Source organism: Amblyomma americanum, chromosome 9 (genome assembly GCF_052857255.1).
Source record: "Amblyomma americanum isolate KBUSLIRL-KWMA chromosome 9, ASM5285725v1, whole genome shotgun sequence".
NCBI classification, from domain to species: Eukaryota; Metazoa; Arthropoda; class Arachnida; order Ixodida; family Ixodidae; genus Amblyomma; species Amblyomma americanum.
This window is the reverse complement of record NC_135505.1, coordinates 25,460,605-25,474,266: the sequence shown is the minus strand read 5'-3', so window position 1 is coordinate 25,474,266 and position 13,662 is coordinate 25,460,605. Positions and strand designations below refer to the sequence as shown.

The 13,662-nt window shown below is 44.6% G+C and overlaps 2 protein-coding genes across 4 annotated transcripts in view; one reads left to right on the top strand and one right to left on the bottom strand.

Annotated features, from left to right (window-relative positions):
* Positions 1 to 7,983, bottom strand: part of LOC144104941 (BTB/POZ domain-containing protein 9-like) — a 71,987-nt gene extending 64,004 nt beyond the window's left edge. Inside the window, exon 1 of the mRNA XM_077638171.1 lies at positions 7,797 to 7,983. The gene's annotated coding sequence lies outside the window, so the exon portion shown is untranslated. The remainder of the gene's footprint in view (positions 1 to 7,796) is intronic.
* Positions 7,984 to 8,193: 210 nt separating this feature from the next.
* LOC144104954 (uncharacterized) overlaps positions 8,194 to 13,662 on the top strand; it is a 49,809-nt gene continuing 44,340 nt past the window's right edge. For 2 of the 3 annotated variants that reach the window (XM_077638183.1, XM_077638182.1), the window contains exon 1: positions 8,194 to 8,544. In XM_077638183.1, the coding sequence (XP_077494309.1) occupies positions 8,225 to 8,544 (320 nt within the window). In that variant the 5' untranslated portion in view covers positions 8,194 to 8,224. The remainder of the gene's footprint in view (positions 8,545 to 13,662) is intronic. The other variant, XM_077638184.1, reaches the window with a different exon arrangement.

Below are 13,662 nucleotides of genomic sequence, written 5' to 3'. Positions count from 1 at the left end.
CCTGAATGAACGAGAGAGCTGTACCTTTCATAGTGCAGCAAAAGAATTGCGAGATGAATACAGTATTCTGTAGGCGAGAAACCTTCTCCGAGTGTTGCTTTCAGGCACGTTATTACAAACCATCTTCCAGAACTCTCTAGTGCTGAGAGCTGAACTTCAGAAGGGGTTTTGCTGCTTTTTGGGCCCACTGCCAGTCCAAATGCCATGCAGTGAAAAAAAAGCAAGGTCCAAAAATTGCAACCGACACGTCCCATGCGACAAGCTCCTTTCAAAGTGGGCTGGAACAGTGAGCAGCAGCAAGCATCACAGCAGGGGCCGGACAGAGCAGGTCACGCGGCACATGTAGTCAGTCGTAGGCACTGATGCTTGCGATTCATTGCAGTGTGTTTGTCAAAACACACAGAAATAACAGAGGGGAAGGTATGCTGTGCAATGGCGGGCAAACAGAAGTAGTCACGTCAATAGGATAAAAAAAAACATCAAAAAGTGAAAATTATACAAACAACATAAAACAGGGGGTGTAAAGGAACACCACTGGAAGTAAGGTAAAAGGTTAAAACCGGTGGTCTTCAAAGATAACTGAATTCTTTATCGGTCAGTGCGAGGGACAGAGTGCTAATGCAGGAATCCTTGTGATTCACAATCACCACTGCTACCAAAACTTCTCTTGTTAGTTCTCTATTTTTTCTGGCCAGGAATACAGACTCGTCAAGAGAGGGAGTGCATCCTCTTGACCTACAGCCACTCGATTATTGGTGACGAGCTTCGCTGAAACACCTGGCATAAAAAAGAGCATCTGTGTTTGTGTCCATCCTTAACTTCATTTGTGCACAGTCATCTGTGGTCTAAAAGCATTAAACGCCAACTAGCCGCACAATCACCTTGAGATGACATCCTGAAATGTCATGTAGGCTGAAAGTGCAGTTCAAAATGAGGACGGCCACTGGGCTGTTTCCATGAAATACCTGGCCTAACTCTCTTAAGCCAAGGCATTGAAAATGTCAGATAAAATTTATGAATGTCCAGGATGTATGAAACTTGAAGCACCAACTTCGTGTATTTGCATGTGTCGTCCATGCACTACAAGTTTCGTTGCAACGAACCAACACCCTGAACAGCCACTCTGATCGATCAATTCTAGATTTCATCTCTAATGATCCCTTCATTGCAAACAGATAAAAACTGGGCGATTTACGAAGAAAAAGATAATTACTGTATAGCTAATTTTTACGCTTCTGAACATCTGAGGATGAAAAAACTGGACGTCACTAAGCAGGCACACACAATAAATTACGAGCAAAATTAAAACAGCTATAAAACTGCCAATGTAGCAGTATGACCACAGAATAAATTTCAGACTGGTGTGCCATTAGCATGAGCTTTTGCATCAATCTTCCAGCACACCTCCAGCCTCCCTGTGACAGCTGACACTTTGCTTTGGTAAATATGTTAGATAAGGGCATTTCTGCAAGTATGTAAGCAAATCATGTTGTACTGCAACCACAAATGAAATTCATTTGCGTTTTTACTACTACGCTCTAAGCAGAAAGGAGTAAAAAGAGTAAGCTGCACTCCCTTTCACGAAAGAGACAACAGATTACTCCACTTTTACGCCAATACAGGCGTATCTGCTTGTAATGCACCAGGCATTGCATGACTAACAGCATGCTTGGCACCTTTCAGGGATGTGAAAATACTCGCTCATTGTATTCCCTAAGCAAACTAATTTTTTTCTAATAAAAGGACACTGAGCACAACTCGATCCAATCTTTGTTCTCAGTAAAAGTCGACTGTGTAGCTCTTTCTGGCTGTGTTTGTTGGGCAGCGAAAGACGCGTTTGTAGCAGATTAACTTGATTTAAAAATGTCATTTTTTTTTCTCCCACCAAATTTGTGACGTCGACCCAAAAGGGACTTTGTGATTTCCAAAAGGGTAACAAAAGTGCCAATGTAGTCTCAGGGATCCACGCACAAAAAACTGCCTCCATGTCACCACTGCCTGTTTGTGAGAACGGCCGGTGGTGGGAATACAGGTATTAAGAGGACAGCATTAAGGGTCCCATGTAGCGGAGGAACCGCTGTAGCTGCGATGGCCTGTCGAGAAAATCGGGACTGGTCAAGAGGGTCATGGCATCACAGGTTTAGGTTTATAGGGGTTTAACATCCCAAAGCGACTCAGGCTATGAGAGACGCCGTAGTGAAGGGCTCCGGAAATTTCGACCACCTGGGGTTCTTTAACGTGCACTGACATCGCACAGCACACGGGCCTCTAGAATTTCGCCTCCATCGAAATTCGACCGCCGCGGCCGGGATCGAACCCACGTCTTTCGGGCCAGCAGCCGACCACCATAAGCACTCAGCCACCGCGGCGGCTGGACGTGGTATCACAACCACCTAATCTCTCGCAATTCAAGCACCCCACAACGATCACACAGTACAACAGTGATGACGTCGATACACAATTCCTTGTTGGTCTACAGAGTCATGACGTCATTTGACCACCATTATGTAGTGCCTCTAAAGAAAAAAAGCAACTGCACTGAAAAGAAAAATGATCAAGCCGGAACTTGAACCACTACCCCTTGGGCGATTAACTGAGTGCGCCTTCCATTGACCACTAAGGAACATTCGTTCAGTGCGATGGTTTAGGGGCTTTATGTGACCACCTCTTGTGCATAGTTAGCAAAGTATAAAAAGTAAAGAAAAATAAAAAAGCACAGAGTCCGTGTCTGCAGAGTAATATGAAAATAGGACCCAAGGCCACTGAACGGACCTGTTAACGCTATTTCATCGTACCCTTAACACAGATACAAACGCAAACAAGCAATATGATTTGTTTAATGGGCGTAAGAAGATGACATCTCGCAAGTTTCAGTCACAGGCGGCGAGTGGAACATAATTTCATCTTATTTTGAATGTTGTCCAGGCATCTCCTCGGCATTTCCTCCACGAGTGACGTCAAGGTGCACTTGGCCCAATTACTGTGAAGTCACCGAACCCAGTAGCTATTCTCAAGAACAACCAGTGACTGTTGGTGACGTCATCAGGAATGTGGTCGTCCGGGTTTACTGGCCGACTGTGACGTCAAGGTGCTCGTCAGTGCTGGTGGCGACTAAGAGTGAAGCTGGCGGTACACAATAATAATATAATAAATTTTTTTTATTTTCTCTTTCAAGTGGCAGCACCCAGCAGCAGACAGCACGCATGGCAGATACTGACATGAAAAACTGCAATAGAAAAACATAATTGCTTCTAAGCAACTATTAACACTGTGCACTGGTGTTCTGAGTTCATTTTCATATTTACTATTCCTATAAGCCTCTTTCATGACAAAAAAAAAGAACACACTAAAACTTGCATCTGTACACCTTTAAGGCAAAGCTTAAGTGTCCCTGATTTTTTTTATTCTCTGGTATCTTCTGGAGCTCTGTGTTCACTGCACTAGCCTCTTATGCCATTATAATGCGGTAACCCATGGATACAGGTCAACTTCGATTTGTCTTCCCTTCAATGGTCTTTGCTACTGCTGGTCGCAGCTGCCATGACCGTTAAAATGTGTCATTGAGAATGGCACATTTTTCCCCCCCCACTGGCGCGAAACTCTGCGTGTATCAAGATTAAAAAGGGACTCCGTAGTCACTGTCAGGAAATGAGTGGCGGTGTAGCCTAGCCTCAAAGATTTGTGTGAGAACTCTTGACGCACTGTAGTGTGCTTACAAAATCGGCTGGTGTTAGTGACACCAGTATTTATTTTTTGGGTTTTTGTAGCTTACAGATGCTTCGCTCTCATTGAGAGTAGGCTCTGCTGTTACAACGCAGTATTGTGTTGCTCATGGCTAACCTAATTTGTTCTCAATGTCCATCTAAGATTACAGAACAGCAGGCAGCTTCTTGACCAATCTTATTAGCAAAAAAAAAAAAAAATGCATCTTTTGCAGCCAGACAAACATCAACATAGCCAGAAAGAACCACAGAATCAAGTTTCAACAAGAATAAAAATTGGAACGGCACTGTCCTCAGTGCCCCATTAAAGCAGGCAGCACCAACACACAATTAGTATGTGTTCTTTGTCTGTGATTGATGCTTGCTTCTAGCTGGGCAGGTCTTCTGATTTGACAACTAATAAGTGCACTAGACAGACAGTAACCGTTGCTCCCACATGCCAATGTATCCTTCACCGATCAAAATGTTCTGTCCTGTAGGATCTCAATTTCACACAAACAGAAATTGCTTCAGCAGGATGCACTATTGGGCCCATGTCAGAACCAGTGAGATGGCATGCACATTTGAGAAAAGACAGACAGGACAGTGCAAATTTTCAAATGGATTTCATTCAAGGTGCATATAAACACACATACAAAGGTTGCACAGGCATCATGGAAGGATGTCAGAGCAAAACATGCAGAGTAAACAGACCTGATAGGAAAGAATAGGAACATTAAAGAAATCATACAAGTATGGGTTCAAGAAAATTCATCTTAATATTGCACTGACAGACTGACATGTTCAAGATATTGCGTGCATGGAGGGTCGAAACTTCTGAAACCTTACTTTTTTGTCTGTAAGAGTACAATGTGTTCTCCAACCAGTGTTGTAGGCGTTACCAAAAAAAAGTAACAAAATACGTTACTCATTACGTAAAAAAAAAAGGAACGCGTTACCGCTCTACGTTACCTACATAAAAAAGGTAACACGTTATCGTTACCGTTACCGAAAAAAGTACCGCACGTTACTTTGCCGTTACTTCATGGCCGTAAATGTTAAGCTTTCGCCACCTTAAGATCTTACGATAAAAATTTTTTAAATAGCTCACATTTCACATATAGCATCTAGCCCAAACAACAATTTTACACGATATCCTGATTTAACGAGAATACTGTGCACAAAGTGCAGTAGCTTAGCAATGTTATAGTGGCATAAAGTTGCCTGTAGAGTTACATGTGTTGGATTCTAACTGTGTGGCACATGATGAAGCCATCTTCTGAATGTGGCATTAAACACAAAATGACACTCCATCATCAATTCTAACTTCACAAAGAAAACATCGCTGAACTCTCAACAAATTTAGAGTAATTCTGAAAAATGTCATGTTCCAAAATGCTCGGCATGCTTCCACTCTGTAGAGAGTTGTGTGTGTGAGTGGTTCGGGAAGGGGAGGTAGGTGAAGGCAGGTGTGTGAATGCGTGTTCGGGCAGGTGTTTCGTGCTTTATGGCTATTCTCTTTTTTTATTAGTTCGGTGCGTTGCCAAGGGCAGCTGTTTTCTGGCATGCATGCGAACCCCAACAAGGGTTGTCGGGAGCACCTGTACATTTTGTTTCTTTACATCACTTTAGGTACTCTGCGCTTTTTTTTTTTTAAAAAGGGGGCAGAGTGGATCACAACTGGAACAAAAAGTAACTAGTAAGGCGACACCTAACGTTACCGAAAAATGTTAGCATAAGTACGTTACCCGTTACAGTTCCGAATTGGTAATGAGTACGTTACTAAGTTACCGAAAAAAGTAACGCATCACCGGTAACGCCGTTACTTGTAATGCCTTACCGACAACACTGTCTCCTACCTATGGTGTTCATGTTATGCACCTACTAAGACCTTTCCCCACCTAGCTTTTATCCTCGAATAAAATTCAGTCGAAAGTGCACCTGCCTGTCTCATGAGTGCCTCAAATGTGCATCCCATCTCACTGTTTGGATGGAGGTGGCTTGTCCAGCAGGGGCACTTGCTGGACTAACCAGCAAGTGCACCAGTTTCACCGTGTTCCTCATCACAGGCTTCTACTCAAACTAAAACATTTAAACATTCATCCTAATAAAATCCCATGGATTAAATGTTTTCTTTCATCCAAAGTCCAGTTTAAATGCATTAATAATTCTAATTCCAGTTTAGTCAACATGACTTCTGGCAAACCTCAGGGCAGTGTAATGGGTCCTTTGCTATTTTTAATTTATATTAATGGTTTACACTTCGTCATCCTAAGTTCGACTATTTGCAGATGACTGCGTGATAGATTGTAACATTTCTTGCGACACTGACCGCCTTTCCTTACAAACTGACCTCAACACAGTAAATGCATGGTGCTCATCCTGGGTTACGAGACTTAGCATCACCAAAACTAAAGTTATGACTTTCATCAACTAGTCTTCCTTGATTCCTACCACTTATCATCTGAATGGAAGCATTATTGAGTCTACAAGTAAGTATAAATGACTTTGAGTTCACCTTTCATCTGACCTATCATGGAATCCCCATATTAACCTTACTCTAGCTTTGGCTAGCCATTCACTTGGTCTTTCAAAACGAAATCTCAAACAAGGCCCTGCACAGCTATAGTAACTTGCTTACATCACATTAATTCATCCGAAAGTGGAGTATGCAACAGCCATCTGGGATCCGGACCCCGCATACATCGTTAGCAACAATGAATCCTTCCGGAGCAGTGCCGCTTGTTTCATTTTCTCAAATTACGTTTCACCACTGACACAGCATCAAAAAAGTGTGCCGAACTCTTAATCACATCACTGCGAGCTTAAGAGTCTCAGTAGCTTGGTTTGGGCTAGTTGGTAACAGTTCTTAGAAAACATAGCGCAAAAAGGACACGGACGACACAGAAGTGGACAGTCTCGTACTTTTCCATAAACTGCATTACCACCCGTCACTTCAAGCCAACTTCTTCCAATTTCCCCAATTCTTCTTTCCACGCCACCATCACCCCTTCAAAATAAACCGTATAACATGCCGCACATCCCTGTACTCTAAGTCATTTATTCCATGCACAATAGTTGACTGGAATAACCTGCTATCATCCATTAAAACCGAATGTACATAACCGAATAAACGTATCTAAATTTCAGGAGCTCTAGTGCTCAGGCACTCATGCTTAATGCCTTTCACCTTTTCTAATTTTATTTTGAATTTTTTTGTTTTGTTGTTGGTTGTGCTGTACTTTTTTTGTATTGCTGCATATGTTGTCTATTACCGCATCGTTATCGCCTTCTTTTTATGTAATAAGCATATTTAAGGATTATGTATTGCTACCCCCCCCCCCCCCCCCCCACCCCACCCCCGCTGAATAACTAAATAAATACCCCACAACCAACATCCAACGGAGAAATGTAATCGGCGTTAGGGCCATTTTTCCCCCCCCCCAACAGAAACAATTGGTGCCGAGACCAAAAGGCGTCATTGCCTGATGTAACCAGCCCTCGTGACAGTTTCGCTTCAAAATGTGCCAATTCTGGGCCCCGGCGACGGGCTCCGAAAAAGTCGGGGAGACTTCGAGGACTGCCGAGGGACGAGAAGGCCAGGCTTATGGAAGTTAACACACTCGGCGGCGCTCAAGGCGGCTGAGTCAACCCCGTCTCTGGCCTCTTTTTCCTTGCTCGCTCAATGCTATCAAGCCTCCGGGCGGAAGCACTTCCACACACCTCACACATCCGTTTATCCCTTTCCGGACGCTGCGGAAGAAAAACTAGATACAGCGAAAGGCAAGGTATCAAGCGTATCACGAAACCGGCATATCACGCAGATGGGTGCAAGATTGAAAAGAAAGCTGTGTTGTCAGCGCGTCACCGACCGCTTTCTGGTAGCACAATTCGCGAACCAGCAGCAGCGCGTCGAAACGACAGCGGGCGCTACCATGCAGCTAGCGGCCGCAGTTGCGGCGGTCCCAAAACTTCCCGGTTGTGCCGCCGGCGATAAGTGACGCGGCGACACCAAACCACACTTGTCAACGCATCAAAACATGGCCCCAAGTTTCGTGTCGGGGGAAACGACAGCTCGGAGAGCGTGACACTCACCATGCGAACTGCCCAGACGACTGCACAGGTGTAGCGGCGTACAAGCTACCGAACCTGCGACCGGATCCAACACGGTAACACGCTAAGAGCAAAGCTCAAGCTTAAGCGTGGACTCTGCTAGCTGATGCACGGAACACCTAATCAAAGATTTGCATGGATACAAGCGATACAAACAGAAGCTAGTTTTATGGATCAACTTGGCTTGTTTGCGGCTTGCTGCAATAGAAGCAGAAGCTGCCTGTAACGCCAGAACGTGTAACAAAGTAACCATAAAACATGACTAAATAGTAAGAACGTGCAATAATGCTTCAAGAAAAAATTTGTTTACGACTTTATTTTTTGAGTTATTTTTTCACTTGCATCACCTTAATCCGCAGCACGTATCCACCATCCATACCAAAGCCGGCGGCTGCCAATTAGAAAACGATATGGCGGCGGAGAATGGCTCGTCTCCGGCCGCGCCACCTTCGGTGCCCGAAATAGGCACGCGCAAACTGGGGCCACGCGTGTCTCCGCGGCAGATGGAAATTCTGCTGGAGTTTCTGAACCAGCACCCGTATCTGGCGAGTACCTCCAAAGAGAAGAGCAGGGAAGTCGAGCCGTGGGAGCGCGAACGGCTCTGGGAAGAGGCGGCCAACAAACTCAACGCCAAGGGACCGGCTGTCAAGTCGCGCTCTTCCTGGCGCAAGTTCTGGTCCAGCCGATCTTCGCAGATCAAGAGGACCGTCGCGCGGATCGCCAAGATGAGGTGAGGCCCCGCTGTGCCCACGGAGGGACCGAGACAATGGTCGGGCCGATAGCTCGCTTCTCTGCGCGGCATCTCGCGCTTTTGAAATTGCCTCCTCGGGGCCTCGTCTCATCGTCGCGGGACCGGCCACGGCGGCCTGCGTTCGTCCCGATGGAGGTCGACGTTTATTGCATTTTGTGGCCCCCACTGTTGTGGTCGCTGTTCGATCTGGGCAGTCACGTTATCGTGATGAGGTCTTCGTCGCAGATGCAGTCTTGTTCGCCACTCGTTGGTCGGCACGCCCTTGGCGTCACTGGGGCCGACTGACGTCAGCGGTCGCGCAGCCAATGGGACTGTCGCAGTGTGGCCAGAAACTTGCAGTTGTCAGAACGTGGGAATGCGGGCAGGAGCCGTCGTCGCGTTGTGCTCCTCGTCGGCGCCTATCTTTTTTTTTTTTTTTTGTAATAGGTTGGGGGGAAGCCGCGCCGAATGTGTTCGGTGGTCCCCCTGTTTACATGGCGTGTGTTCGGTGCGGGAATTTCAAATACGGTCCTTGTTTCGAAACGCCATTCGAAAGCCGACTCTGTGTATCTCCCAGAAATATGATGACAGCTCGGTCATGCAATATTGCGTTGGAACCTATGATTTTTCAAGCGGTGTATTTATTTGTGTAAACCTTTCTAAGTGTAACAGAGCTGTGCATTTGTCATTGTTTGTTGTACTTTTAGCAGAGCTACGTTCTTCTATAGTTTGACTAAAGCTATCAAAGCTAAAATAAATGGGACCAACATTGCTGAAGCATAGACAGTGAGTGCTGAAGCTTTTGATTGCATTTGAAGTTGTTGTCAAGGTCTGGGACACTCAGAGTCCAAAAGACCATTGCAAGCGTGGAATGTGACTCGGCTAAATTGTTTCAGCATGTGCATGAAGCATGGGTGTTCCCAGCTCTGAATAAATGCCTCATGCTTAGTCATCAAGGTTTGTGAACAATCAATGCCATCCTATTGCTGTGGCATATTCTTGGCATTTGTAAGTTATGACTGCGCCATTAAGATCTGCAGATTTACCCAATGCAATTCAATCTGCCAAACTGTCCTTATGTCTGATCAGGAAACTACCCAACCTTGGGAATAGTATTATTCATGTTTATTGTTACAATCACTAACATGAACTGAGCTTTTGTCTGGACATGTCAGTGATGTTGCGTGCTATGTAACCAAAAAATCCTTGTACTTATCAATCAGTTTTCGCGAAAATTACCTGATTGTGTACTTTCTTAATGTTGTTCTGTTTTATGCAAAAAATTTTCTAATCACTCTTGCAGTGTCCTAATGTCACGGGATAGCAGCATTTGTGAACAAAGAAATAAAACAAAATATGCATAACAAAACCACTGCAGAAATGACTGCCTTAACACTTTCCTGGTGCACCTAAAAAAACTGGGTCCTTAAAGCTGAATTGTGAGTCCGTTCAACAGTCAACACTTTTTATGAGCAATGGTTGAACACTATACCCCCTCACAGCACTGCAGTCAGATACAACTCTAGCACGCAGTCGCAAATGCCGCTCAAAGGAGTCGCTCCAGCCGGTAGCGTTGACCGATTGTCATGACATCGTAGTTAATCCGGTTAAGTGGTTAATCTTTGCTTAATCCCCTTGCACCTGTCAGCCTCCTGCGATGTCAAGCTAACAGATGGAAAGGGATTAACCCCAATGTCATGGGAATCTGTTGACAGTGTTGGCTGCAGGGCCTCTTTTGAGGGGCATTTGTGACTGAGTTCATGAGTTGCATCCGTGCCCAGCTTTATTGCACGTCAGAAGCTAGCATCATCTGTTGGCCACCAGTAACAAACACTGCTTGACATAGTGGGACTATTTTAAACTTGTCATTTTCAGTTGACTAGAGAGTCCCGAGTGATGCTGTGTGAACATGGCAATTATCATGGCCGGCTCCTCTTCACCACTGCAAAATAATGAATTATCTCATAATGAATCATCTCATGGCCGACTCCTCTTCACCACTGCAAAATAATGAATTATCTCATAATGAATCACCTCAATCCCTTATTAAATCCAAATCAGGTTGGCTTTCGGCAGGAAACATCCTGTCTTACACAACTAACCGAGTTTGTTCGTGAGGTATGCGAAGCTTTGGATCGTTGTAGCATCATTGACTGCGTATCCATTGATTTTAAAAAGGCTTTTGACGTAGTAGATCATGGTCTCTTAGTCCACAAGTTGCGTTGTTTAAATGTGAATGAGAAGGTTGTTGAATGGATTTGGGAATATTTTAAGTTTAAGGTGTCAGTATGTCACAATAAATGGAGCCAAATCAAATGTAACTTCCGTCAGGCATCCCACAAGGGTCAGTTTCGGGACCTTTGCTTTTTCTTGTGTTCATTAATGACATATCGGAGAATATTACTTCCTACATGTGACTCTTCGCTGATGACTGTGTAGTCTACAGAGAAGTGAAAAATTCCCTGGATTAACTTGCTTTGCAGGAAGACCTGAATACATTGCACCGGTGGTCCGAACAGTGGCACATGAATATAAATTTGCAAAAAACAGTGCACGTGCGTTTCACGAAGAAGAAGAATGTACCTAATTACGTCTTTAACATAAACGGCCACTTATTGGAAACTGTTCTCGAATATAAGTATTTAGGTGTGTACATCACCTCGAAACTATGTTGGCATCGACATGTTGATTATGTTGCTGGGAAAGCTTGCAAAATTTTGGGTTTTTTGCGCTGCAACACGAGAATGTGTCCGCAAGTCTCAAAGGATTTACTATTTAAAACGTATATTAGGTCCACGCTGGAATTTGCTGGTACTGTATGGGACCCGCTGGCAAAGACCGACAGACAAAAATTAGAGTCCAGAACTTAGCGGCCTGCTATGTTTCTGGGAATTATTTACTGCACATTAGTGTGTCTGGCATGAAACAGGAATTAGAATGGGAACCCCTTGAATAAGAAGAAGAAAGCTAAGGCTTAAATTTTTTCATAATATATATTGCAACAGGATTGCTATTCCTAGGGAGAAGTACATTTTTCATCCACACTACACATCCGAGGCTGATCATAGCCATAAAGTGCGCGAATTCAGGTCAAGTACCGATTTGTTCAAGATGTCGTTTTTTCCTCACACTGTTCGAGAATGAAATGCTTTGTCTTCATTTCTTGTTAATATTACTGACAATGAAGTGTTTGCATTGTCATTGTGACTGCCCTTGTATTAATTTTTTTTGCCTTGTACAACCTACCCCCCCCCCCCCCCCCACTGCCCCACTGTAATGCCACTGTGGCACTGTGGGTAAATAAATAAATAAATAAATCCGGCCTATAAAATGCTTCCTGCACTCAGCAGGTGGGCAGCCGAGGCCAGTGCTTAAAAGCCTGGTTCCATCGTAGGGGGATCCCTTATGCTAGATTCGAGCATAGATGGAAAGGGAATTAGAGAAGCAGCCTGTTTTACACATCATTTATACAAAGGGGAAAAATTATTTTTAAAGACCATTGTTTGGCCAATTTATGACAGTCCTGGTCCCCACACTCATCCAGTGTGCTCATCATTATTTAGCCTTGGAACTGAGTGGCCAGCTCTGGACTAACTCATGGTTTGAGGGCACAGGTTTCCCTTTTGCTTCCAGCCTTTGTGTAGTGCTGCCAATTTTTTATTTTTCTTCACAGGTTTTAGAAAACATGTTAATGATTCTTGTTGGAAATAAAAGTGAAATTCTTGAAACTATAGAGAAGAAGAAAAGGGATCAAGAAGAATAAAAAATAGTTGCCTGCTTCGAATTCATGCAGTCCCTACATTCTAGCATGAGGGGGTCGCTGATCCCTTTTCAAAACTGATGGATGGGTCTGAGATCCCCCCCAGACCCTTCCGATTTTAAGCACTGGCTGAGGCAGTCTCAGAGACTGACAGTGAGGATGAGATGGACAGGTCACTGCCAGCAGATATGTTGATAGCCCTCGTTCTTTAATTTTATTAATTTTATTTTATAAAAACCTGTACAGACCCTAGTGTCTAACAGCTCTCTTTGAGGGAACCAACAAGCTTTGATGGGCAGAGTGGGAAGGGCCTAGAGTCATAATTGCCAAGTAGGCCAAAACAAAGAAGGAAGTTAAATAAAACTTTTTTCTGGGCGAATTGGTTCATTTTGCTTGAGGGGAAGCTTGCAGCACGACAAAAAAACAGACAAGGGACAGAAGATGAACAGGACAAGCCCTTGTCCTGTTCATCTTCTGCCCTTGTCTGTTTTTTTGTCGTGCTGCAAGCATCCCCTCAAGCAAAGAAGGAAGGAAGCATCAGGAAGCATAAGGCACCACAGGAGATGAACAGTGAAGAACACACAACATAAGATGAAACAGTGTCTCATGTTCTTCATCCTTCACTGCTAGTCTTCTATTGCGCTCTATGGATTGTGATGCTTCCAAACTAACTAGCTGACGAAAACATTTTAGGGAAGAGAGGAAACTGTCTAGAGGTATTCTTGAGAGCGTGCCAATGGTTTTGTCAGTGTGGTTGCATGTTAGTCTGTTTCAGGAACGTTAAGACTTTTTTGTGGTGGTACGTGTTCCCCGACCCACCTTGCTCTCTTCCCATCTCTTAGGTGTAACATTAAAAGACACTATGAGAGCAGAGTGGGGGAGGGAACAAACGTAGGGCAGTGACATCTTAGTCGAAATCAGAAGGAGGAAATGGGCTTCGGCAGGGCCTGTAATGCGAAGGCAAGATAACCACTGGTCCTTAAGGGTAACGGAGTGGGTTCCAAGAGAAGGCAAGCGTAGCAGGGGGCGGCAGAAGCTTAAGTGGGTGGATGGGATTAAGAAATCTGCGGGAATATGGTGGGCGCAGCTGGCAAAGGACAGGGTTAGTTAGAGAGACATGGGTGAGGCCTTTGCCCTGCAGTGGGTGTAGTCAGGCTGATGATGATGATGACATGTGCACTTGCTTGGAAGGCAAGCACAGCAGCGGGCGTCAGGAGTCAGGTGATTGGATGATAGTGGGAAGTTTGTGGAGGATAAGCTGGCCGCAGCTGTCATAGGATGGGTTTAAACAGAGGGTTATGGGAGAGGCCTTTGTCCTCCACTGGACATGGTTGGAATGTTGATGATTTAGATGTTAC